Source organism: Salvelinus sp. IW2-2015, unplaced genomic scaffold (genome assembly GCF_002910315.2).
Source record: "Salvelinus sp. IW2-2015 unplaced genomic scaffold, ASM291031v2 Un_scaffold992, whole genome shotgun sequence".
Lineage (NCBI taxonomy): Eukaryota > Metazoa > Chordata > Actinopteri > Salmoniformes > Salmonidae > Salvelinus > Salvelinus sp. IW2-2015.
This window is the reverse complement of record NW_019942676.1, coordinates 278,460-305,290: the sequence shown is the minus strand read 5'-3', so window position 1 is coordinate 305,290 and position 26,831 is coordinate 278,460. Positions and strand designations below refer to the sequence as shown.

The 26,831-nt window shown below is 42.4% G+C and overlaps 1 protein-coding gene across 1 annotated transcript in view; it reads left to right on the top strand.

Moving 5' to 3' along the window:
- grin2ba (glutamate receptor, ionotropic, N-methyl D-aspartate 2B, genome duplicate a) overlaps positions 1–26,831 on the top strand; it is a 140,041-nt gene that overhangs the window by 7,802 nt on the left and 105,408 nt on the right. The window contains 1 exon segment of the mRNA XM_070438518.1: positions 12,725–12,832. Coding sequence (XP_070294619.1) covers positions 12,806–12,832 — 27 coding nt within the window. The 5' untranslated portion in view covers positions 12,725–12,805.

Sequence of the window (26,831 nt, the reverse complement as noted above, 5' to 3'; positions counted from 1 at the left end):
CTACTCTGGAAGAAGATAGGGGAGGTGAAGGCCTTGGCTTTGCCCATGGCCTGTACACTCACACAGTTTGTCTCTGGCTCCAAGTACTACTTTGCAGTCCGTGCCAGGGACGTGTTTGGCCGCTTTGGACCATTCTGTGCGCCTCAGTGCACTGATGTCTTAACGTCCCCTTCACCGAAAGCTCCAATTTAACCACACGCTAAGATTTAAGTTAAAATGTATTGTGTCAAGTTAAAACAAGAGGAGAAATGTTGATTCTGTAGATTTTTTTTCCCCGGGTTACTAAGCTAGCCAAAGTGAAAAGTTCAGTAAAGCTTCTGGCAAAACTAATTGCTCTATTTTCAAATTAATGTGTTTGGTATTTGTTTTATCAGAATTGTTCACTCAAATCATATTTGAGCCCAGGTGTTTACAAGAGTGACTTATCTTTGGAATGTTACTGGAAAATGTTGTTGCCCATCTTGGTGAAATCGGTTGGCCCCATGTGACCACTGTCTGCCTGCCGTGTGTTTGACCACATGGGAGCAGCATTGTACCAAAATGGTATCTTTGACACAGGACGAGAGGATTTGAAAATCAAACCTGAAATGGCCTGGTCCCGTTTCTGAACGATTATGGACAAAGTATTCTTCTCCTTCTAGTTTCCTGAAGGTATTTGAAAACTCAAACTTTTCATTGCAATTGTCAGTCTAACTGAAAGAACATACTATGAAGGGCAGAATGACCATGCTATTATATGGTAATACACAGTAGTTCTGCGTCTCATGAGAAATGAGCCTGCTAAAGCCTATGCGATCTCTCTTCCTCCTGCTCAATTTCTGCTACTGTGAAGGACAAGTTCTACAGTTAAATTATACATGATCTAGGGCCTCCTGTGACACCTTTTTTTTTTATGGATGTAATTTAATATAGTTTTTTTTAACCTTTTTAATTTGGCATGAACAAAACCAGTCATGATGTTTTCATATTGTCAAACAAATAACTTCAAAAAGTAGGCTACCTGCGCATGTTCCTCTACTCCAAAATAATTCCAGCATCCTAACATTTGATGAATGGAAAGAGACACCCGTTACGAAACACCAAAAAGTGTAATGACATTCTGTGATTTTCATTAGGTCTACACTTTTGTAGCCTGAATTTATTGATCCGTCTTTGACAAAAGGACCTTTTTTGTAGAAAGAGAAGTTGTGACGCCTGAAAGGGGGCTGGGAGATGGGACTGTCCCGGGTTGACAAGTGCAGCCACGTGGATATATATATTTTTTAAACCATGACCGGCGGGGGTGTTCGTTTAATTTGGAATATGCTTTTATTTTAATATTTACCTCTAGCAGTACAAATTGCATTTTAAAGAAATAGTAGAATTGTTAAATTAGTATTATTTAGAGACCCCCCCCCCCACCCCAAAGTTTGACGTTGTTGCATTTAGGGGGACTCATGTCTCATTCAGGGGTCTGAGACCCTCCTGGGCCCCATGTAATTCACACTGTCTGCTGATCGTTTTATGTTCTGTCTGATAGGGACATGTATTAATGGCTGGTTAGAAACAGGTCAATAAATGCATTGGACCTGACATCAGAAAGGTTAAGTACCAAGAAATATTCAGACTATTGTAATCTTTCATTAAAATGTTTGTAAACTATACTGGTATATTGATACTTGACTCTAGGGGGAGCTAGTCCCTTATCAGTTTTATTCACACTAACACTGGTTCCTAGACATTTATTGGAAAGGCACCCCTCCTCCTCCACTCTCTCAATGCATACTAATTCTGCGAGAGGACCCTCCTCCCTCCCCTCCCACCCAGATTTCTCAGGGATGGGTGGGAGAGGGGACAGATAGCATTTTCAGTTCAGTAAGGCAGGCGATGCTTGTCTTATAGCCCCATGTCTTTTTCAGTAAGCAATATTGATGAGCCTCTGCAACATGTCTAACCTGTGTGAGTGGTATGTACTAGACCAGAGCTAGAGGAAAATAACATGTTTTCATCTGGATGGGGAGGCTTGTTTTGTTGAAAGAAGAAAGAAGATAAGCTGGGAGGGGGAATAACTGGCAACTGCCATTCCCCCCTTCCACATAGAGACAAGAAAAAAACGGAGGCTACTGGAGTATTTGTTTTTTTCTTTCGTTCTTTGTTCTTCTTCTTCCTCATCGCCTTGCTGGGAGGTGCTTTATCTTTTCATTTGCTTGCTCTCTCCGTCCTCTGCCTCCTCATCTATTTCTCCATTTACCTGGTCTACAATTTCTTCTATTTATGAACGAGAAAAGGAAGGAAAGAGATTTTTTTTRCTTTTTTAWWTTCCTTATCCATTCTCCCTTCCCTTACCATTCCTATAACTCCCAATCTTTCCCCTGTRACCCACYCTCCTCCTCCCCCCATTTCTCCACTCACTGTCCACCCCATAACTTTGACTAGTTTTTGAATCCACCAGTGTTTCAATTATCCAGATTTTTCCACCAGAAAAGACAAGCTGGTTGATGACACTATTTTACCTTTTTCATGTTTTTACCTTTTCCTATTTTGTACCTCTTCTTCTCCCACAATCCTTTGCATCTCTATTTTGGGGATTCTTATTTATATTTATAGGTAGGTCTCTTAGTGTTTAGTGTCCGTCTCAATCTGTTTGTGTGTGTTACGCATCCACATAACACACACACACACACACACACACACACACACACACACACGTTAATCCACAGTATGGCTTGGTAGAGGAATGGTTCTTTCATCAAATCATTCAGCTGGTACTTGTTTTCATGACATTCCATCCTATGCTCTTTCTCTCCATCCCAAACATCACCTTTTTGCTTTTGACCTCCATCAAAACCACAGTGATACATCCTACAATGCCTTCCTCTCTTCTCAGAGGAGCACATTTTCTCTCACAGTATTGCACAACAGTCTCTTCTCCCATTAAATGTGTAACTGCCTCCGTTTCCTTATATTGAATCATTTTACTCACACACAGGAGGAGACTAATGCAAGGTCCCAAGGCAAACTCCATATCTAGCAAAAAAGGAATAAACCTATATATTATACTGTTCCCATCTCATCCTGCACCTCTTATGAAACCACTGCTGTCTGACTGTCAAACATTATCTGTAGCTCTGCGCTTAATACTCACTCATTTCTCATTCTACTGGTCTGTCACCTGTGTATGCATCTCTCTCTACCCCCCTCCCCCCCACCACCCCTTCTCCTCTCACTCCCTCTGACACACACAAGCACTCAAAGATAATGGACTAAAACGCTTGCTGCAATTCTTTACCTTTCAGAGGATTTCTTTTTTCATGCTTTTGTCATCTGCTCTCATTTTAAGCGCCGTTCATCTCTATCCCATCGTTTTCTACCTACACCCCCACACTTAATTATCCAGTCATTTCTTTATTTGTTGCTCCATCTTTTTCATTTGCCATCAGAAAATTATTCACATATCCCAATGTTCTGTATGTTAGAGGGTCATTTATGATATAATTTGAGAGTTATGTTTACTTATATGGGGAATCATTTTTGTAAGTTATTACTGGTACTACTGTGATATATATTTTAAGGGGCAGGTAATTTAGTGTAGTTATTTTAGAACAATGTTTAGCAATATGAGAAGAAAAGTGTTGAAGGCAGGGTGGTGAAAAGGTTGTAGGGAATTAGGTTTATTGTGAACTAACCAAAAAACAGACTTTTTGGTATGAGAGAGGGAAAGAGAGAGTGAGAGAGGGAAAGAGAGAGTGAGAGAGGGAAAGAGAGTGAGAGAGGGAAAGCGAGTGAGAGAGAGTAAGAGAGGGAAAGAGAGAGAGAGAGTGTAATAAACACAGCAATAGACATATACATAGATAAGTAGAGCAAACCACAATTCATTCTCTCTCCACCTCTCTTTATATTTCCTTTTGTTCTTGAAGGAGAATTTTATGATCTATTATATGAAGATATTGGGGAATGGGAATTTAAAAAAATATTCTTCACAATGATAAATGCATTCTGGATGTAGCTGTTTTCCTGAGGAATTACTCTATGTTTCGGGTTGGACTCCAAATGAAAGCCTCTAACTGTTAATTGAAATTCAGGACTTTTTGGTGGTTTTTCCGAATGGACTAAAGCTGATTTTAATACTTTTTTCTACTAATGAATTTTAATGGGATTTTACTATCACGGATTAAGGACTCAACATCTTTTATCTTCTAGTGATATATTTGTGATTGTTACAATTTCTCCTATCTACAAACACAATTACATTTAGAATCACTCAGTATTAAGGGTTAATTAGGTGAGTACAGTGTCTCTCTTACACACAAACTATCTCTCTTGCTCTTCATTTTCTTGTCATTGATTAATGGTATGTGTGCACACATTTTGTCGTTCAATGTGGGTGTTATAACATACATATTCCAAGTCTTTCATACATAGCATTGCACCACAGTGTGTCGGTGTGTGTGTGTGATAGAGGTGGATATTGAACGAGTTGAATGGTGGATTATCGAAGATCAGTCATTTCCCCTAAAATCTACTATATCTATAGATGTTTTCCTTGAGCCTTTAATACCTTGTTTGAGGTCTTATAGATGTTAGTCTGTCCATAAAATCAAAAACTCTGATCTCATCACAGTCTTTCTATACATTTAGGCTACATAATCTGTTTCTGGGTCGTTCCACGAATAGTGCCCTTTGAGTCCCTTTGATACCTTCAATTGTGCACCAATACTGCATTTTAAAAGCCTGTTATATTAAATGACGTACCCATTTAATATAGACCACATGGACAATTCTATATATCTGTTCAATTCAATACTTTCCCCCACGTTTTCACCATCATTGTAAAGCCGTGGTTATTTTGTTGCTTTGACAGTCATTTCTGAAGATGATTATTTCTCATGATTAATGTTTCCAATTTCCCTCATTTTAAAGTCAACCTGTTACGTGAACCCAAAAGGCACTTTATTGGTGGAATGACCCATCTTCATACCTCATAAACAAGCTTATATTTCTTTGCCTGTATCTGTACTCTGTATTCTTTAAACCTTCTCCCCACCCACTCTCCAATGCAGTTCTAGACAGTTCGGTTAATGTACAGTGTGTGTGTGTCACTGTAAGACAGTAGGAGAGAGAGTGAGTCCATTGCCCTTTCCGCCTACCTCTCCATGCAGCTTATCTGGTGAATACATCATTATTTCAAAGGAAAACGTCAATGTGTCGCAACGTACAGTATTATGCACTTTTTTCTTTGTTGTCTGTTTCCGCTTTGGGTTGAGAGCCTCAGCTCAGTGTGTCTGCTGCAACACACCCGCCTGTCCATCCATCACATGTCCTGTGTGTTTGACCCCTTTTCTCTAATTCACTTTCCTATCATTTGGCTGACAGGGTTTGGATTTATACTGTATGCTGAGAATTGGTCAAGGTTACAGCTCCATATGCGTCAAATCCACCTGGGACTTGGTCTTGCAATGCTTGCCATTATCCATGGTGCGCTCTATTTTGACCCTACATGTGACTGTAAGAGTCTACCTGCAGATGGGCCCTTAAGCCCATGTAGTCTGTCATACCTGTCAGTAACATCGCAATGGGGCTAGATGGTTGGCCATTGTGTAACTATGGGCTCAACCACAAGATTCTTGTGGGTCTCCTAAAAGGAAAAAACAACCACAATGGGTAGAAAGTTGATTATCATTAAACTGATAGAATTGAATACAATGGTTTTTTACTAGTGTTACAGTATATGTTAACATTTTATGTGTTTGTATGGGCCCACCCATCCCTTAGATTGTGGTTGTACCTGAAATGGTTGGACTGATCCTCTTGGGCTTCAGTTCCACATGATGTGTTGACTTTCTGTGGTCTGTGCATATCCTGAATCTATTCAGGTCCTCTGTAGCTCAGTTGGTAGAGCATGGGGCTTGCAACGGCAGGACTGTGAGTTGGATCCCCGGGACCACTCGTATGTAAAATGTTTGCATGCGTGACTGTGAGTTGGATCCCCGGGACCACTCGTATGTAAAATGTTTGCATGCGTGACTGTGAGTTGGATCCCCGGGACCACTCGTATGTAAAATGTTTGCATGCGTGACTGTGAGTTGAGTTTGTTTTATTTTTACAGGGACAGTGCACATTAATCAACGTTTCAGTAAAAGTGCCGGTTTTAGCCAGCCAGCTAATTTTCAACCGCAGTCCCTGGGCAGGTTATTAAAAACAATTACAATATAAACAATCATTGAGCAGTGAGCACACGCAGAGCAACATAGGACAAGCAAGACGTAGCATACAGACAGAGCAACATAGAACAAAAAGCAGTAAGACAAAATTCATAAAAGCAACAAAGTGTTTCCACACCTCACAAGCTACAGACAACATGGAAAGCGGAAATACACAGCTAGGGGATTATGTTCACAAATCTGATTGACCTTTAGCCATGTCTTCATGCATTTTGTGAAAGTGTGATATGTGGTGCAGTTATGTGTGTCTGATGGCAGTGTATTCCAGACATGGGAAGCTCTAACAGAGAAAGCGGATTTACTAAAGGTGCTTTTCCTTAAGGGAACTATACAGTCACCTCTCATGGCAGACCTTCTGGATCTGCTGCCATATGTTTGGGTTTTCTGTTTAACAAAAATACTGAGTGGAGGGGGAGCCAGGCCATTTGGGATCTTAAATACAAGACATGCGTCGGTGTATTGCACAAGATTTTCCCAACTCAGGAGCTCATGCTTTCTGAGGATGTAACAGTGATGATGGCTATTGGGCTTCCTATCAAGCACTTTGAGATCCTGTTTGTAGACAGACTGAATAGGTTTTAATGTTGTACAGCAAGCTTGGGCCCAACTAGTCAAGCAGTATGTTAAGTGGGGGAGTATCATAGATTTGAAGTACAGTTTTGCTACCTCTGTAGTTAAACAATTTCGTATAAATCGGAAGTTAGCTAGGTTGAATCTGAATGACCTTTTTCACATACTTTTTAAAAGAGAGGTTGGAATCAAGTATGATGCCATGGTAGTTGTTTTTTTTCACATTGTAACCTGGACCATTACAGTAGTGAGTTCTTGTGCAGCTTGTTGTTTGCTCTTTGCATGCACATATATCACTGTATCATCTGCATACATTTGAACTTCAGACCCAGTACAGACAGAAGGCAGATCATTAATGTACAGGCTGAACAGAAGGGACCCCAATATTGACCCTTGGGGCACGCCCACATCATAGCTAAGAGTGGGCGACAGCTCATTGCTCACTCTGACACACTGAGTTCTGCCTTCAAGGTATGATTTCATCTTTCTCTTTAAGGCATCGGGGGAAAAGTTGAACTTGGACTATTTTGAAATGAGAATCTCATGGTTAACAGTATCAAAAGCCTTCCTTAGGTCTAGAAACAACGCCCCAACAACGCCCCAACAACGCTCCAACAACGCCCCAACAAAGTCGCTTTAGATAAAAGTGTCTGCTAAATGGCATATTATTATTTCCTTAAATGGACATATTCTAAAATGCCATTTGGCACTGCAGGACCACTGGACGTGAATTATTCAGGATGCGTTCTGAAATTGTTTAACCTAAGTAACCATTTAAATACACTGGAGTTTCATCCTAAAACATAGAAGTTTGCATATGATCTCCACCATCAAAAAGACAACGTTGTCCTGCATCTTCTACATTTCATGCTTTGCGTGCTGCAGCCATTGCTGACTCAATAGCAAGGCCAGCAGACAGCAGGGGCTGTGAACATTCAGAATCTCCGTTCAACCACCCCTAAGCTTTGTCATTCGCTATGCTGTCTAACACAGACAGAGCCTAACCCATGTTTTAGGCCTACTTCTTCCCTAAGATTATGAAACCATCTCAAACTTAGAGTAATCTGTCAGTCTCCCTCATTCAACCCACTGAATGCATCTGTGGATCAGACACTGGGCTTGCTCACTTGGTGATTGGAGGGAGCTACAGTATATGGGGCGAGGAGACTATTTATTGGCAGTTTATTCACTCCAAGACTGGAGAATATGGGTCATGATCTGCTATAATTAATCATAGCTGATTAAGAAGAGTCGTATTGACACAACGACGTAAGGGAGGATCTAACTACAGGAAAATGTGTTCAGCATTTATGCCATTTTGTGTGTATTAATGGGTAGAAATAGTGGCTGGATGGTAGCTTTCTCTATTTTTCTCTGACGTTTCCATTTAGGGTCACCCTCTTGGTTTATGTGTTAAGTGTATGTCACTGTGATTATGTTGTGTACAGCATGTGTCTGTGTGAGGCCTATCAATCTATGAAATATTGAACTTACAATCTGTTGCCCTAGAGACATAGTTCATTATTTATCAGCATATTTAATTAATCATTTATTTATCTAAAGTATGGCCTATGCAACATGCCCTTGATCAGACAAATCCACTTTCATTCATTGAGAAATTTCTTGTAGGGTATTTTGAGATATGCATGGGTATAATTAGGACTAATATAAGTTATTCATTACACTCCTACCGTACTAAGGGGGAATGGAGACAATTTAGTACATACAGTATATTTGGTTAAAATACATAATTGCTTGTACTGAAGGGAAACAGCATCACTTGTTGGCCTCGTCAGTGTAGAGAAGCGTCAGGTGTGGTTGTGTGCAAGCACCAATCAGAGTGCCTGCTGGATTTTGGACCTACACTAGGTATAAAGAGCCTAGTGTTCTAATGGAAGCTCTCATTCACTGTCTGTCTGACCCAGCAAGAAAGCACATGCCTTTCTCGAAGTTCCCATGAATCACATTTAGGACCTCTGAAGCCTATTGCCAAATTCACCATGTGTGTGTGGTTGCACATCCATTTATGTGTTCTTAACCTCTCCCATCCTCCCTATTCCTTGTTCATCAATAACAGATCCGCTGCAGTCAGATGGAAACTCTATAGCAACAAATACGGCATCTCAGAAAAGGGGTCTAAAAAGAAAAGTCGAGCTTTGGAGAGCAATTACATTGAACATGGCTTTACACTGTGACCCAACGAGGATTTAGCGCTCGTGCCGTTTTCCCTGAAACCACTGAGTGTTTTGAGGCGCGAAAATCCGACCACATTCTCAATCAACTGATAGAAAGGATTAGGATTTAGCGAGGAGATAAATCAAAGGAAGGTACATTTTGAATGTCTCCACACCATTCATGCTCTGCCAAATTCGTTAATAAACGCCCCATCTCATGAGGTGTCGAGGCCAATATGTGTTGATTAATATTCTCAATTTAACACTGAAAAAGCTACAGAGTAGGCCGGACAGGAGGGAGGTAAACTAAACTTGAAATCCGAGCCAATTACACATAAAAAGAACAGGAGAGCAGTACATTCTAAACTTCAGAAGGGCATGGTACATTTGGAAAGGTTCTTGTCTAACCATTACAACCAGGGTCAGTGCCATGTACAGTGTTTTGTAGCCTAGTTTAACCATGTTCCATGAGTAAAATGACATCCCTACTCTGATAATTGAGTGCAAACGGCCTCACATTCGCAGACCACGTTTAACCACACCAGCCCAGGACCTCCACATCTGGTTTCTTCACCTGCGGGATTGTCTGAGACCAGTCATCCAGACAGCTGATGAAACTGTGGGTTTGCACAACCAAAGAATTTCTGCACAAACTGTCAGAAACCATCTCAGGGAAGCTCATCTGCGTGCTTGTCGTCCTCACCATAGTCTTGACCTGACTGCGGTCGTAACCGACTTCAGGGGCAAATGCTCTCCTTCAATGGTCACTGGCACACTGACACTCTTCAATGGTCATCCATGTCACTGTGCTCTTCATGGATGAATCCCGGGTTTCACCTGTACCGGGCAGATGGCAGACGGCATTGTGGGCGAGAGGTTTGCTGATATCAGCGTTGTGAACAGAGTGCCCCATGGTGGCGTTAGAGTTAGGGTATGGGCAGACGTAAGCTATGGACAATGAACACAATTTTGTCTATGGCAATTTGAATGCACATAGATACCGTGATGAGATCCTGAGCCATTCATCTGCTGCCATCACCTCATGTTTACGCGCAATAATGCACGTCTCAAGGATCTGTAGACAATTCCCGGAAGCGTAAAATTGCACAGTTCGTCAATGGCCTGCATACCAGACATGTCATCCATTGAGCAAGTTTGGGATGCTCTGGATCAATGTGTACGACAGCATGTTCCAATTCCCTCCAATATCCAGCAACTTCTAACAGCCATTGAAAAGGAGTGGGACAACATTCCAAAGGCCACAATCAACAACCGATAAACTCTATGCGAAAGAGATGTCACACTGCATGAGGCAAATGGTGGTCACACTAGATACTGACTAGTTTTCTGATGCACGACCCTACCTTTTTTTAAGGTATCTGTGACCAACAGATGGTTCCAAAGAAGTTTGAAACCACCAAGACTCTTCCTAGAGCTGACTGCCGGGCCAAACTAAGCAATCAGGGGAGAAGGGCCTTGGTCAGGGAGGTGACCAAGAACCCAATGGTCACTCTGACAGAGCTCCAGGAGAGATGGGAGAACCTTCCAGAAGGACAATCATCTCTTCAGCACTCCACCAATCAGGCCTTTATGGTGGAGTGGCCAGACATAAGCCACTCAAAAAGTCACTTAAAGGACTCTCAGACCATGAGAAACGAGATTCGTTGGTCTAATGAAACCAAGATTGAACGCTTTGGCCTGAATGCCAAGTGTCACGTCTGGAGGAAACCTGGCACCATCCCTGCGATGAAGTATGGTGGCAGCATCATGCTGTGGGGATGTTTTTATGCGGCAGGGACTGGGACACTAGTCAGGATCAAGGGAAAGATGAACGGAGCAAAGTACAGAGAGATCCTTGATGAAAACCTGCTCTGGAGCGCTCAGGACCTCAGACTGGGGCGAAGGACAATGACCCTAAGCACACAGCCAAGACAACACAGGAGTGGCTTCAGAACAAGTCTCTGAATGTCCTTGAGTGGCCCAGCCAGAGACCAGACTTGCACTCGATCAAACATCTCTCGAGACCTGAAAATAGCTGTGCAGCAACACATCCAACCTGACAGAGGTTGAGAGGATCTGCAGAGAAGAATGGGACAAACTCCCCAAATACAGGTGTGACAAGTTTTATACCCAAGAACACTCAAGGCTGTAATCGCTGCCAAAGGTGCATCAACAAAGTACTGAGTAAAGGGTCTGAATACTTATGTAATATTTCAGTTTAGAATTTTTTATAAAATTGCAGAAATGTCATAATGACAAAATGTGGAGAAAGTCAGTGGGTCTGAATACTTTCCGAAGGCATTGTAAATCTGCTTGAAAATCTAGCAATGATCAACAACCAATTTGACAGAGCTTGAACAATTTTGAAACGAATAGTGACAGAAGATTTACTCAGACTCACATCTGTAATTGCTGACAAAGGGGATTCTAACATGGATTGAATACTTATCTAATCAAGATATATTAAGTTTATGTTCCATACATTTTTTACAAATGTTGGAACTTTTTCTCCACTATAACTACAGTATTTTGTGTAGATCATTGATAAACAATTACAATTAAATCAATTTTAATCCCACTTTGTAACACAACAAAATGTGAAAAAAGTCAGGTGAATACTTTCTGAAGGCCCTGTATACCGTCTGTACATAAACCTGTCTGCCGCCCAAGACAAAGGCTCCGACGCTGTCCTGAAGCTTTGTCTGAACGTCACTATGCCTCGCTTGCCATACGGTTTTGTAAACATTTAGAACTTAACTTTCACATCAGCGAGAAAGAATAATAATACATCAAAAAATAGTTACTACACACCTTTAAAGGGGCGGCAGGTAGCCTTGTGGTTAAGAGCGTTGGGCCAGTAACCGAAAGTTTGCTGGTTTAAATCCCTGAGCCAATTAGCTGAAAAATCTGTTAGCTGAAACATCCTTTGAGCAAGGCACTTAACCTTAATTGCTTCTGCAAATCGCTGTGTATAAGAGTGTCTGCTAAATTAATGAAACATTTAAATGTATAGGGTTGGGGCAGCCATATTTCCATGTTACAGCCCTTGTTTACGGAAGACAGAGGCGACCACCTGTTTTAATTAGCTATCGAAGTGTCTCCGAACACCTGTGTGTAACGGAAAACGGGCGTCAGAATAGTGTTGTAACTGAAAATTACTGTTGACTGCAGCTGTGTTAAAACCACTTTAAACAGTGTACAGTAAGTGTATATTTTGCATTTGTGAAGTTATTTTGATTTGAGAATAGAGGGCTTTATGTTTCCAAAAATGTATCGCAAGTGAGGATTATTAACGTTTTCAAACGTTAAAACAGAGCATCGGGATTGTAGTTAACATGGACCCTGCTGTGGTCCATACCTTCAGTTGAGAACCCAAGAGTGGGAAGTTGTAAGCCCCCTTTGGCCATCCTTGGGTTCTCAAGAGCTAGCCTATGTACACAATTATATCAAGAGATCAATGTAGTATGAAATAAAATCCAAGACCAAAAATATGTCTCATATTACCTCGTGTCTCATACCTTATTGATGTGTTGAGTCTTTTTCTATAAAGCCTTCCATTTACACATGGTCTTTGGATATTCAGGCCTGCATACACAGCATCATCATAGCCATCAAAATGTAAATGAACTGTCATAATGTAATACATACTTCAATGTTACTTTGTTTGTAGATGTAACAGGTTCCTGTGTTATTGTTCAATGACAGAGCAGTTTTAAAGTTTTTGATTAGGCTATTGTGAATCATCTCTTTCTTGTCTTTTTCCATGTGTGTGCATCTCAGTTCACCCTCCCTCAGTCTGAGGCTATGAGAGGGAGAGAGGAGTCCCAGGCCACACCATCATGCTACTTCTGAGAAGCAGGGATGACATTTTGGCTGCCAATACACAAGGTAGGACGCACTGATGGACATTTTTTAGACTATTATTGTCTTACAGCAACTACCCACACATCCCAGTTCATCCCTGTGTGTGTGTGTGTGTGTGTGTGTGTGTGTGTGTGTGTGTGTGTGTGTGTGTGTGTGTGTGTGTGTGTGTGTGTTAGTCACACACTGTAGTTTACACACTGGGGATACTGTATGTATGAGAGTTTGTCTCGTGTTGATATTCCTCTGCTCGTATGTGGAAATGAGTCAACAACATCATCTCAAATTCTACAACATCTCCAAGTTTACACATTTTTGGTGTCCCATAAAACTGCAATCTCCAGCATAAACATATCAATGTGGAGATGGTTTGTGGTGGTAGTGGTGCAGGGTGAGACCTGAAGGCCTTGTGGTGGTAGTGGTGCAGGGTGAGACCTGAAGGCCTTGTGGTGGTTAGTGGTTGCAGGGTGAGACCTGAAGGCCTTGTGGTGGTAGTGGTGCAGGGTGAGACCTGAAGGCCTTGTGGTGGTAGTGGTGCAGGGTGAGACCGCAGGCCTTGTGGTGGTAGTGGTGCAGGGGGAGACCTGAAGGCCTTGTGGTGGTAGTGGTGCAGGGTGAGACCTGAAGGCCTTGTGGTGGTAGTGGTGCAGGGTGAGACCTGAGGCCTTGGTGGTAGTGGTGCAGGGTGAGACCTGAAGGCCTTGTGGTGGTAGTGGTGCAGGGTGAGACCTGAAGGCTTGTGTGTAGTGGTGCAGGGAGACCTGAAGGCCTTGTGGTGGTAGTGGTGCAGGGTGAGACCTGAAGGCCTTGTGGTGGTAGTGGTGCAGGGTGAGACCTGAAGGCCTTGTGGTGGTAGTGGTGCAGGGTAGACCTGAAGGCCTTGTGGTGGTAGTGGTGGCAGGGTGAGACCTGAAGGCCTTGTGGTGGTAGTGGTGCAGGGTGAGACCTGAAAGGCCTTGTGGTGGTAGTGGTGCAGGGTGAGACCTGAAGGCCTTGTGGTGGTAGTGGTGCAGGGTGAGACCTGCAAGGCCTTGTGGTGGTAGTGGGCAGGGTGAGACCCGCAGGCCTTGTGGTGGTAGTGGTGCAGGGTGAGACCGAAGGCCTTGTGGTGGTAGTGGTGCAGGGTGAGACCTGAAGGCCTTGTGGTGGTAGTGGTGCAGGGTGAGACCTGAAGGCCTTGTGGTGGTAGTGGTGCAGGGTGAGACCTGAAGGCCTTGTGGTGGTAGTGGTGCAGGGTGAGACCGCAGGCCTTGTGTGGTAGTGGTGCAGGGTGAGAACCGCAGGCCTTGTGGTGGTAGTGGTGCAGGGTGAGACCTGAAGGCCTTGTGGTGGTAGTGGTGCAGGGTGAGACCTGAAGGCCTTGTGGTGGTAGTGGTGCAGGGTGAGACCTGAAGGCCTTGTGGTGGTAGTGGGTGCAGGGTGAGACCTGAAGGCCTTGTGGTGGTAGTGGTGCAGGGTGAGACTGAAGGCCTTGTGGTGGTAGTGGTGCAGGGTGAGACCTGAAGGCCTTGTGGTGGTAGTGGTGCAGGGTGAGACCTGAAGGCCTTGTGGTGGTAGTGGTGCAGGGTGAGACCTGAAGGCCTTGTGGTGGTAGTGGTGCAGGGTGAGACCTGAAGGCCTTTGTGGTGGTTATGTGGTGCAGGGTGAGACCTGAAGGCCTTGTGGTGGTAGTGGTGCAGGGTGAGACCTGAAGGCCTTGTGGTGGTAGTGGTGCAGGGTGAGACCTGAAGGCCTTGTGGTGGTAGTGGTGCAGGGTGAGACCTGAAGGCCTTGTGGTGGTAGTGGTGCAGGGTGAGACCTGAAGGCCTTGTGGTGGTAGTGGTGCAGGGTGAGACCCGAGGCCTTGTGGTGGTAGTGGTGCAGGGTGAGACCCGCAGGCCTTGTGGTGGTAGTGGTGCAGGGTGAGACCCGCAGGCCTTGTGGTGGTAGTGGTGCGGGTGAGACCGCAGGCCTTGTGGTGGTAGTGGTGCAGGGTGAGACCTGACAGGCCTTGGTGGTGGTAGTGGTGCAGGGTGAGACCTGAAGGCCTTGTGGTGGTAGTGGTGCAGGGTGAGACCTGAGCCTTGTGGTGGTAGTGGTGCAGGGTGAGACCTGAAGGCCTTGTGGTGGTAGTGGTGCAGGGTGAGACCCGCAGGCCTTGTGGTGGTAGTGGTGCAGGGTGAGACGAAGGCCTTGTGGTGGTAGTGGTGCAGGGTTAGAACTGAAGGCCTTGTGGTGGTAGTGGTGCAGGTGAGACCCGCAGGCCTTGGTGGTGGTAGTGGTGGCAGGGTGAGACCCGCAGGCCTTGTGGTGGTAGTGGTGCAGGGTGAGACCCGAAGGCCTTGTGGTGGTAGTGGTGCAGGGTGAGACCTGAAGGCCTTGTGGTGGTAGTGGTGCAGGGTGAGACCCGCAGGCCCTTGTGGTGGTAGTGGTGCAGGGTGAGACCCGCAGGCCTTGTGTGGTAGTGGTGCAGGGTGAGACCTGAAGGCCTTGTGGTGGTAGTGGTGCAGGGTGAGACCTGAAGGCCTTGTGGTGGTAGTGGTGCAGGGTGAGACCTGAAGGCCTGTGGGTGGTAGTGGTGCAGGGTGAGCCTGAAGGCCTTGTGGTGGTAAGTGGTGCAGTGGTGAGACCTGAAGGCCTTTGTGGTGGTAGTGGTGCAGGGTGAGACCTGAAGGCCTTGTGGTGGTAGTGGTGCAGGGTGAGACCTGAAGGCCTTGTGGTGGAAAGGGGCACAGGATTTTAGCGTGGTGAATCTTTTGATCAATGGACTGCGTCACTGTGTGAGCTTTACTTGGTTATTCAACCTGACCTAGCCGCTATTGACTACTAGCTTAATTTGCATGGTTCTACGGATATTGATCAAGCAATTAAAGGATTTGTTGAATGAGATTTTGACGTAAAAGGGTGTGCCCATTTGTGAGTGCTTGTTTGTGTGTAGATTGTGTGCAGATTTTGTATGTAGGCCTATGTGTGTCTGTTTTGTTATGTGTGATAAGATGAAGGAAGACATTTGTTATTCCCTGAAGTCCGACTGAGATTGGGCTCGCTACGTATATGAATACAGAAACAGTAAATAATGGCCCATAAACATCTATTACCAACCGGAGCCATAATCATATTTTTCATATTTTCCTCTTTGCAATGCGTTCAGCTCATCTCTCTCTCAATACTCGTTCCCTCTCTCATATGCGTCCTCTGACTCTCACTATCATTTTGACTTTGAACGTACGCTCTCCCCCTTTTCCACCCTCCTATCGTCCTTTTCTCCGTGCACTGTTAATCAGGCGTGACTTTCAAGAGACTGAGCCACTGTACGGAGTGTGAGACTGAGAAACTCAGTTCTTCTCTTATGGGCTCTAGATGTGAGCACACTACAAATGCTATTACACTATTACTACTATAACTGAAAAGCACCACCCTTACAACGGCCTTCTTTACTGTTCATGGAACACTATACTGTGTTACTAACGGCTGATGTTGCATTATTAGACCTAGCATTGATATAGAACATAACCAAATCAGCAATAATATTGAATACTATTATCCATTTCACTACTCCGTTTCAACTCCACCGACTTTTACATCGAGTGTGTTTAAGCCTTTTTAATAGCAACATTTTTCTACATGAGGCTATTAGGCCTAAATTCAATCATTTTTTTTTCTCTCTAATCTTTTATGAAGTTTAGAAACTAAATAGGACATTTTAGAATAATGGTTTGAATAAGGATATTGGTCTATCAGAATTGTAGTTCATAGATCTGTTTTAGGTCTTATCTATAGCTTATGTATACCTATTACAAATGGGATTTCTTCTCTTTGTTGTATTACTGTAGCCTTTATCATTGCCATGCACAGTTATGTATCAATGCTCTGCGGCTTGGCTCTTGCGTTAGTCATTTTTCTTTTGACTGATGGAGAGAACGGTCTCGAAGCAGATGGAGAGCAAGAGAATAGATTGCTATTTGAACTGGTAGAAAGGAACCCTTTTAAATTTGTGTTTTCTTTTACTAAGTCATCAAAGCGGTTTAAATATAGACTCTCGAGCAGCACATACAAGCATGGATCCCAACACATGTCAGAGGTAGACATGCAGTAGCATATACAATACAATACAGCTACAACCTTTGATCTTGAAAATAGTCTGAAACATTCTAAAATAAGCACACTCTGCCCTCCCCCTCACCATAAAACCTAATTAAAAGATTAAAGGATGAGTAAGACTTACTACACATGGAGTTATATATCTTGTCAATATCTTGACACCTGCTCCAGTGTTTTATACCGCTTTACCCTCTTTGCTGAATAGAGAGAGAGATGATTTTTCTTTCAACTTATCCATAAAAAGAGGCAAAATGTAGATCCTGAGAGTTGGTTAGCAGAAAGGAGCATGGAGGGATAGTGAAGAGACTAAGACTATTCTTCAAGTTTCTGTAGATGTACAGTTGAAGTCGGAAGTTTACATACACTTAGGTTGGAGTCATTAAAACTAATTTTTCAACCACTCCACAAATTTCTTGTTAACAAACTGTAGTTTTGGCAAGTCGGTTAGGACATCTACTTTGTGCATGACAAAAGTAATTTTTCCAACAATTGTTGACAGACAGATTATTTCACTTACTGGCATTGTGATACAGTGGATTATGAGTCAGAAGTTTACATACATTAAGTTGACTGTGCCTTCAAACTGCTTGGAAAATTCCAGAAAATTATGTCATGCTTCTGATAGGCTAATTGACATCATTTGAGTCAATTAGAGGTATACCTGTGGATGTATTTCAAGGCCTACCTTCAAACTCACTGCCTCTTTGCTTGACATCATGGGGAAATCAAAAGAAATCAGCCAATACCTCAGAAAAGAAAATTCACATTCTTAAAATAAAGTGGTGATCCTAACTGACCAAAGACAGGGAATTTTTACTAGGATTAAATGTCAGGAATTGTGAAAAACTGAGTTTAAATGTATTTGGCTAAGGTGTATGTAAACTTCCGACTTCAACTGTACATAAGCCTAGATATAGTAGAGTAGGGAATAGAATGGCTATTGGTTGTGTGTTGCTTGTGTTTTGATGGCTTGTGAGAGTGTGGTGTGTATTGGATCATCAACAATACTATTCCAATATTGTAGGCCTATTTGTGAAATATTTGGGGGCATATAATAACAAATTATTTCTGTGTAGTCTTTCTGGGTTAGGATCTGTGGAATCTATTCAACATCAATCTGGCTAATATCCAATTATTGAAGAATGTAGTGGGTATTGTAGAATTATATGGAAACTATTGGCTTTAATAGGTTTTATTGCAGAGGTAATGCTATCAATGAATATTAATTGGATCTACCAGAATCACCTTTTTAGTTTGACCTGACACATGTTAGGCTGAGTATAGAACTGACTGAATTATCAACAGGAATCAATACACCTTCACTCATCCTTGTCTCCACAGAGGAACATAAGTCACCTGGAAAACTGCCTCGAGACTCAATCATTAGCTGAGCATTGCATTCCAACATTTGCTTTGGTGACATCTGTTACCTTCAGGCACCTCTTTGGATACTGCCGTGTCGAGACTTCAGAGGTGTATGTTGATGCTCCAGTTGCTGTATGTATGTATGGAAAAGCCTACATGTACATCGATAGCTTTGAACAGTTGTACAGTTGAAGTCAGAAGTTTACATACACCTTAGCCAAATTTAAACTCAGTTTTTCACAATTCCTGACATTTAATCCCAGTAAAAATTCCTTGTCTTTGGCCAGTTAGGATCACCACTTTATTTTAAGAATGTGAAATGTCAGAATAATAGTAGAGAGAATTATTTCTTTCAGCTTTAATTTCTTTCATCACATTCCCAGTGGGTCAGAAGATTACATACACTCAATTAGTATTTGGTAGCATTGCCTTTTAAATTGTTCAACTTGGGTCAAACGTATCGGGTAGCCTTCCACAAGCTTCCCACAATATGTTGGGTGATCTTTGGCCCATTCCTCCTGACAGAGCTGGTGTAACTGAGTCAGGTTTGTAGGCCTCCTTGCTCGCACATGCTTTTTCAGTTCTGCCCACAAATATCTATAGGATTGAGGTCAAGGCTTTGTGATGGCCACTCCAATACCTTGACTTTGTTGTCCTTAAGCCATTTTGCCACAACTTTGGAAGTATGCTTGGGGTCATTGTCCATTTGGAAGACCCATTTGCGACCAAGCTTTAACTTCCTGACTGATGTCTTGAGATGTTGCTTCAATATATCCACATAATTTTCTTTCCTCATGATGCCACTATTTTTGAAGTGCACCAGTCCCTCCTGCAGCAAAGCACCCCCACAACATGATGCTGCCACCCCCGTGCTTCACAGTTGGGATGGTGTTCTTCGCAAGCGTCCCTCGTTTTCCTCCAAACATAACGATGGTCATTATGACCAACCAGTTCTATTTTTGTTTCATCAGACCAGAGGACATTTCTCCAAAAAGTACGATCTTTGTCCCCATGTGCAGTTGCAAACCGTAGTCTGGCTTTTTTTATGGCGGTTTTGGAGAAGTGGCTTCTTCCTTGCTGAGCGGCCTTTCAGGTCATGTCAATATAGGACTCGTTTTACTGTGGATATAGATACTTTTGTACCGGTTTCCTCCAGCATCTTCACAAGGTCCTTAACTGTTGTACTGAGATTGATTTGCACTTTTCGCACCAAAGTACGTTCATCTCTAGGAGACAGAACGCGTCTCCTTCCTGAGCGGTATGACAGCTGCGTGATCCCATGGTGTTTATACTTGCGTACTATTGTTTGTACAGATGAACGTGGTACCTTCAGGCGTTTGGAAATTGCTCCCAAGGATGAACCAGACTTGTGGAGGTCTACAATTTCTTTTTTCTGAGGTCTTGGCTGATTTCTTTTGATTTTCCCATGATGTCAAGCAAAGAGGCACTGAGTTTGAAGGTAGGCCTTGAAATACATCCACAGGTATACCTCTAATTGACTCAAATGATGTCAATTAGCCTATCAGAAGCTTCTAAAGCCATGACATAATATTCTGGAATTTCCAAGCTGTTTAAAGGCACAGTCAACTTAGTTTATGTACACTTCTGACCCACTTGAATTGTGATACAGTGAATTATATGTGAAATAATCTGTCTGTAAACAATTGTTGGAAAAATGACTTGTCTCATGCACAAAGTAGATGTCCTAACCGACTTGCCAAAACTATAGTTTGTTAACAAGAAATTTGTGGAGTGGTTGGAAAAATAAGTTTTAATGACTCCAACCTAAGTGTATGTAAACTTCTGACTTCAACTGAATCAACACAGCAACGATGTTACTACACAGCAATGATGTTGTGGTGCTGGACATACAAATCCAGGCCTTGCTGCACGTAACTTGAGCCACAGGGAGTTCGTTTTATTCAAATGTCCCACACGTATTTGAAGTAACAAAAACGTTAAGCTTCACAACCTGTGTGGAACCTGCATGATGCATTAATATGAACGTTCACAGACTAACCACAGCCACTGTTTGAAAATGCCAGGACAGGTGCTATATTTGCTGTATGAGATTACCTTAGCATTTTCTACGGTCATAAATCTTACGAATGTGAAAGTAATGTTGTTCAACATTTTTACCTTTGCTTAACTACAGAGGCAGTGGTCTCTGGGTAAAAATTAAAGCTTTGAGATGGACTGTGGTTAAATTCATCCTATCAAAGAAATAGGCTCTTTTCCTAGATTCAATAGTCTACATACAGTATTTTGTACATTACTCTGTGTTCTGATACATTATAAGGTTGCCATATCAACCAAGCAAAACACTTACATTTCTAAAAGCCAGCTTGTGATGTCACAATCATATAATGTACAGTACAAATATACCAAGTGAGTGACCCTTGTCCATCCTGAAGTGCAGGTTTTTCTGAGAGGCTGTCACTGCCATAGTCCAGCCTCTCTTCCCACTGGTATTGAAATGTCATAGTTAATGGACACTTTGCTGGAGTAACCCCGCCAGCCAGCAACCCCTGCCACCCTAAGGAATCAGAAGGATTGATGTGACTAGTAGTTAATATTAGAAGTTATTGATTGGACTGTGTTAGGGGAAATTGCCCCCATGAGTTTTCCTAGCACAACTGCCAATAGGAACCTAATTCTCCCCTGAGAGATTACCATCCAGTTACTGTCAAGATCTGTGAAATGTGGCAGCAATGAGCTGTGAGTGTTGGGCACTGCAGACATATATTTACGACTGAGAGGAATAACTGGTTGAGCCTCTCTCTGACCTATATTAGGAAGAGGGAGCGATGTCTTGATGAAACAATGACACACTCAAGGATGTTACATTGTATAGAAGTTGCCACACTGTAACCAGCATCGAGTAGAATTGAAAACAGGGGGGTTCAATCTCAACACGCTCGTCAAAGTGTGTGATACTATAATATCTGAGAACAGCCAATGCAGCACAACATCATAATTTAAAGCACTCTGGTGTAAATAATTGCATGTTTTCAATCAATTTCACGTGTAACTCTCATTGATTACTGAAGCCAAACATGGTTGAGAGCTAATGAATATTGTTTATCAAGGTTGGATTATAAAAGTACAGCACCACCGCTTTGCCCTGTGGATGTCACCCTCCCACAGATTAATTTGCACACATTTAGTCTAACCACTGTATTATAGGGAACACTCAGTTTCTCTTGTCATTTTGTATTTAGTCACAACCGCTGCTTAACTGCAACGCAACTGAATTTCAAACCCCAGGTTGAATATATGCAATATTGTCAGTATTTAATTTAGATTTTCCCCCTCCTGACTTTTTTTTAATCTGGGAAGCAAACTGAATAATTGTCAGAACTTATTTTGAACCTCTTCTCAGCCATGCAAGCGAAAAATTTCAAACACAGTGGCTGCTTAAACACCTCAGTGCAAACTGTCCCAAATTCAACAAAGTTAAACTGCCAGGTAATGTGGATTACCTGCTACATAGTTTCCGGGACGCACCTCCCCCTTGATAAATACAGACGGTACTCACTTCACACACCTGGACTTTTTCCATATTGTGCTGTTTTACAGCCTGAATTTAAAGTGTATTACATTTACATATTTTGTCACTGGCTTGCACACAATAACTCATAAGGTCAATGTGGAATTATGTTTTTCAAAATTTTTACAAATGAATAAAAAATGAAAAGCTGAAATGTCTTGAGTCAATAACTAAGCCTAAATGCTTAACAAGTCATAATAAGTTGCATGGGTTCACTCTGTCTGCAATAATATAGTTTTTTATTTTAAAAAACAACTACATTTTTCTCTCCAATTTCGTGGTATCCAATTGGTAGTAGTTAGTCTTGTCTCATCGCTGCAACTCCCATACGGACTCGGGAGAGGCGAAGGTCGAGAGCCATGCGTCCTCTGAAACACAACCCAACCTAGCCGCACTGCTTCTTGACACAACGCACATCCAACCCGGAAGCCAGCCGCACCANAAATGTCATAGTTAATGGACACTTTGCTGGAGTAACCCCGCCAGCCAGCAACCCCTGCCACCCTAAGGAATCAGAAGGATTGATGTGACTAGTAGTTAATATTAGAAGTTATTGATTGGACTGTGTTAGGGGAAATTGCCCCCATGAGTTTTCCTAGCACAACTGCCAATAGGAACCTAATTCTCCCCTGAGAGATTACCATCCAGTTACTGTCAAGATCTGTGAAATGTGGCAGCAATGAGCTGTGAGTGTTGGGCACTGCAGACATATATTTACGACTGAGAGGAATAACTGGTTGAGCCTCTCTCTGACCTATATTAGGAAGAGGGAGCGATGTCTTGATGAAACAATGACACACTCAAGGATGTTACATTGTATAGAAGTTGCCACACTGTAACCAGCATCGAGTAGAATTGAAAACAGGGGGGTTCAATCTCAACACGCTCGTCAAAGTGTGTGATACTATAATATCTGAGAACAGCCAATGCAGCACAACATCATAATTTAAAGCACTCTGGTGTAAATAATTGCATGTTTTCAATCAATTTCACGTGTAACTCTCATTGATTACTGAAGCCAAACATGGTTGAGAGCTAATGAATATTGTTTATCAAGGTTGGATTATAAAAGTACAGCACCACCGCTTTGCCCTGTGGATGTCACCCTCCCACAGATTAATTTGCACACATTTAGTCTAACCACTGTATTATAGGGAACACTCAGTTTCTCTTGTCATTTTGTATTTAGTCACAACCGCTGCTTAACTGCAACGCAACTGAATTTCAAACCCCAGGTTGAATATATGCAATATTGTCAGTATTTAATTTAGATTTTCCCCCTCCTGACTTTTTTTTAATCTGGGAAGCAAACTGAATAATTGTCAGAACTTATTTTGAACCTCTTCTCAGCCATGCAAGCGAAAAATTTCAAACACAGTGGCTGCTTAAACACCTCAGTGCAAACTGTCCCAAATTCAACAAAGTTAAACTGCCAGGTAATGTGGATTACCTGCTACATAGTTTCCGGGACGCACCTCCCCCTTGATAAATACAGACGGTACTCACTTCACACACCTGGACTTTTTCCATATTGTGCTGTTTTACAGCCTGAATTTAAAGTGTATTACATTTACATATTTTGTCACTGGCTTGCACACAATAACTCATAAGGTCAATGTGGAATTATGTTTTTCAAAATTTTTACAAATGAATAAAAAATGAAAAGCTGAAATGTCTTGAGTCAATAACTAAGCCTAAATGCTTAACAAGTCATAATAAGTTGCATGGGTTCACTCTGTCTGCAATAATATAGTTTTTTATTTTAAAAAACAACTACATTTTTCTCTCCAATTTCGTGGTATCCAATTGGTAGTAGTTAGTCTTGTCTCATCGCTGCAACTCCCATACGGACTCGGGAGAGGCGAAGGTCGAGAGCCATGCGTCCTCTGAAACACAACCCAACCTAGCCGCACTGCTTCTTGACACAACGCACATCCAACCCGGAAGCCAGCCGCACCAATGTGTCAGAGGAAACACCATACACCTGGTCAGCGTGCACTGTGTCCGGCCCGCCACAGGAGTCGCTAGTGTGCGATGAGACAAGGATATCCCTGCTGGCCAAACCCTCCCTAACCCGGACGACGCTGTGCCAATTGTGCGTCGCCCCATGGACCTCCCAGTCGTGGCCGGCTGCAACAGAGCCTGGGCTCGAACCCAGAGTCTCTGGTGGCACAGCTAGCACAGCGATGCCGTGCCTTAGACCACTGCGCCACCCGGGAGTTGGCAATAATACTGCTTAACATGATTTTTGAATGACTACTTCATCTCTGTACCCCACACATACAACTATCTGTAAGGTCCCTCAGTCGACATTGAATATCCCTTTGAGAATGGTGAAGTTATTAATTACACTTTGAATGATGTATCAATAATTCACCCAGTCACTACAAAGATACAGAGGTCCTTCCTAACTCCGTTGCCGGAGAGGAAGGAAACCGCTCGGGAAAATTAGGCCAATTTTGACTTAAAAACAGTTAGACTTGAATGGCTGTGATGGGAGAAAACTGAGGATGGTTTAACAACATTGTACAGTAGTTACTCCACAATACTAACCTAATTGACAGAGTGAAGAAAGCCTGTACAGAATAAAAATATTCCAAAACATGCATACTGTTGGCAACAAGGCACTAAAGTAATACTGCAAAAGATATGGCAAAGCAATTAACCTTTTGTCCTTAATACAAAGTGTTATGTTTGGGCCAAATCCAAAACAGCACATTACTGAGTACCACTCTCCATATTTTCAAGCACAGCAGTGAATGCATCATGTTATGGGTTTGCTTGTAATTGTTAAGGACTGGGGACTTTTTCAGGATAAAAAATAAATGGAATGTAGCTAAGAACAGGCAAAATCCTAAAGGAAAACCTTTCAGCAGGACAATAACCTAAAACACAAGGCCAAATCTACACTGGAGTTGCTTACCAAGAAGACGGTGAATATTCCTGAGTGGCTGAGTTACAGTTTTGACTTAAATTTGGCTGAAAATGGTTGTCTAGCAATGACCAACAACCAATTTGACAGAGCTTAAAGAACTTTGAAAGAATAATGATAAATGTTGCGCAATCCAGGTGTGAAAAGCTCTTAAGAACTTACCCACAGCTGTAACCACTGCCAAATGTGATTCTAACATGTTTTAACGCCGGTGGTTGAATACTTACAGTTGAAGTCGGAAGTTTACATACACTTAGGTTGGAGTCATTAACTTATTTTTCAACCCCTCCACAAATTTCTTGTTAACAAACTATAGTTTTGGCAAGTCGGTTAGGACATCTACTTTGTGCATGAGACAAGTAATTTTCCAACAATTGTTTACAGACAGATTATTTCACATATAATTCACTGTATCACAATTCCAGTGGGTCAGAAGTTTACATCCACTAAGTTGACTGTGACTTTAAACAGCTTGGAAAATTCCAGAAAATTATGTCATGGCTTTAGAAGCTTCAAAGAGAGAGATCCATCGCGTCCTCTGAAACACAACCCAACCTAGCCGCACTGCTTCTTGACACAACGCACATCCAACCCGGAAGCCAGCCGCACCAATGTGTCAGAGGAAACACCATACACCTGGTCAGCGTGCACTGTGTCCGGCCCGCCACAGGAGTCGCTAGTGTGCGATGAGACAAGGATATCCCTGCTGGCCAAACCCTCCCTAACCCGGACGACGCTGTGCCAATTGTGCGTCGCCCCATGGACCTCCCAGTCGTGGCCGGCTGCAACAGAGCCTGGGCTCGAACCCAGAGTCTCTGGTGGCACAGCTAGCACAGCGATGCCGTGCTTAGACCACTGCGCCACCCGGGAGTTGGCAATAACACTGCTTAACATGATTTTTGAATGACTACTTCATCTCTGTACCCACACATACAACTATCTGTAAGGTCCCTCAGTCGACATTGAATATCCCTTTGAGAATGGTGAAGTTATTAATTACACTTTGAATGATGTATCAATAATTCACCCAGTCACTACAAAGATACAGAGGTCCTTCCTAACTCCGTTGCCGGAGAGGAAGGAAACCGCTCGGGAAAATTAGGCCAATTTTGACTTAAAACAGTTAGACTTGAATGGCTGTGATGGGAGAAAACTGAGGATGGTTTAACAACATTGTACAGTAGTTACTCCACAATACTAACCTAATTGACAGAGTGAAGAAAGCCTGTACAGAATAAAAATATTCCAAAACATGCATACTGTTGGCAACAAGGCACTAAAGTAATACTGCAAAAGATATGGCAAAGCAATTAACCTTTTGTCCTTAATACAAAGTGTTATGTTTGGGCCAAATCCAAAACAGCACATTACTGAGTACCACTCTCCATATTTCAAGCACAGCAGTGAATGCATCATGTTATGGGTTTGCTTGTAATTGTTAAGGACTGGGGACTTTTTCAGGATAAAAAATAAATGGAATGTAGCTAAGAACAGGCAAAATCCTAAAGGAAAACCTTTCAGCAGGACAATAACCTAAAACACAAGGCCAAATCTACACTGGAGTTGCTTACCAAGAAGACGGTGAATATTCCTGAGTGCTAGGTTACAGTTTTGACTTAAATTGGCTGAAAATGGTTGTCTAGCAATGACCAACAACCATTTGACAGAGCTTAAAGAACTTTGAAAGAATAATGATAAATGTTGCGCAATCAGGTGTGAAAAGCTCTTAAGAACTTACCACAGCTGTAACCACTGCCAAATGTGATTCTAACATGTTTAACGCCGGTGGTTGAATACTTACAGTTGAAGTCGGAAGTTTACATACACTTAGGTTGGAGTCATTAACTTATTTTCAACACCCTCCACAAATTTCTTGTTAACAAACTATAGTTTTGGCAAGTCGGTTAGGACATCTACTTTGTGTGAGACGTAATTTTCCAACAATTGTTTACAGACAGATTATTTCACATATAATTCACTGTATCACAATTCCAGTGGGTCAGAAGTTTACATCCACTAAGTTGACTGTGACTTTAAACAGCTTGGAAAATTCCAGAAAATTATGTCATGGCTTTAGAAGCTTCTGTAGGCTAATTGGA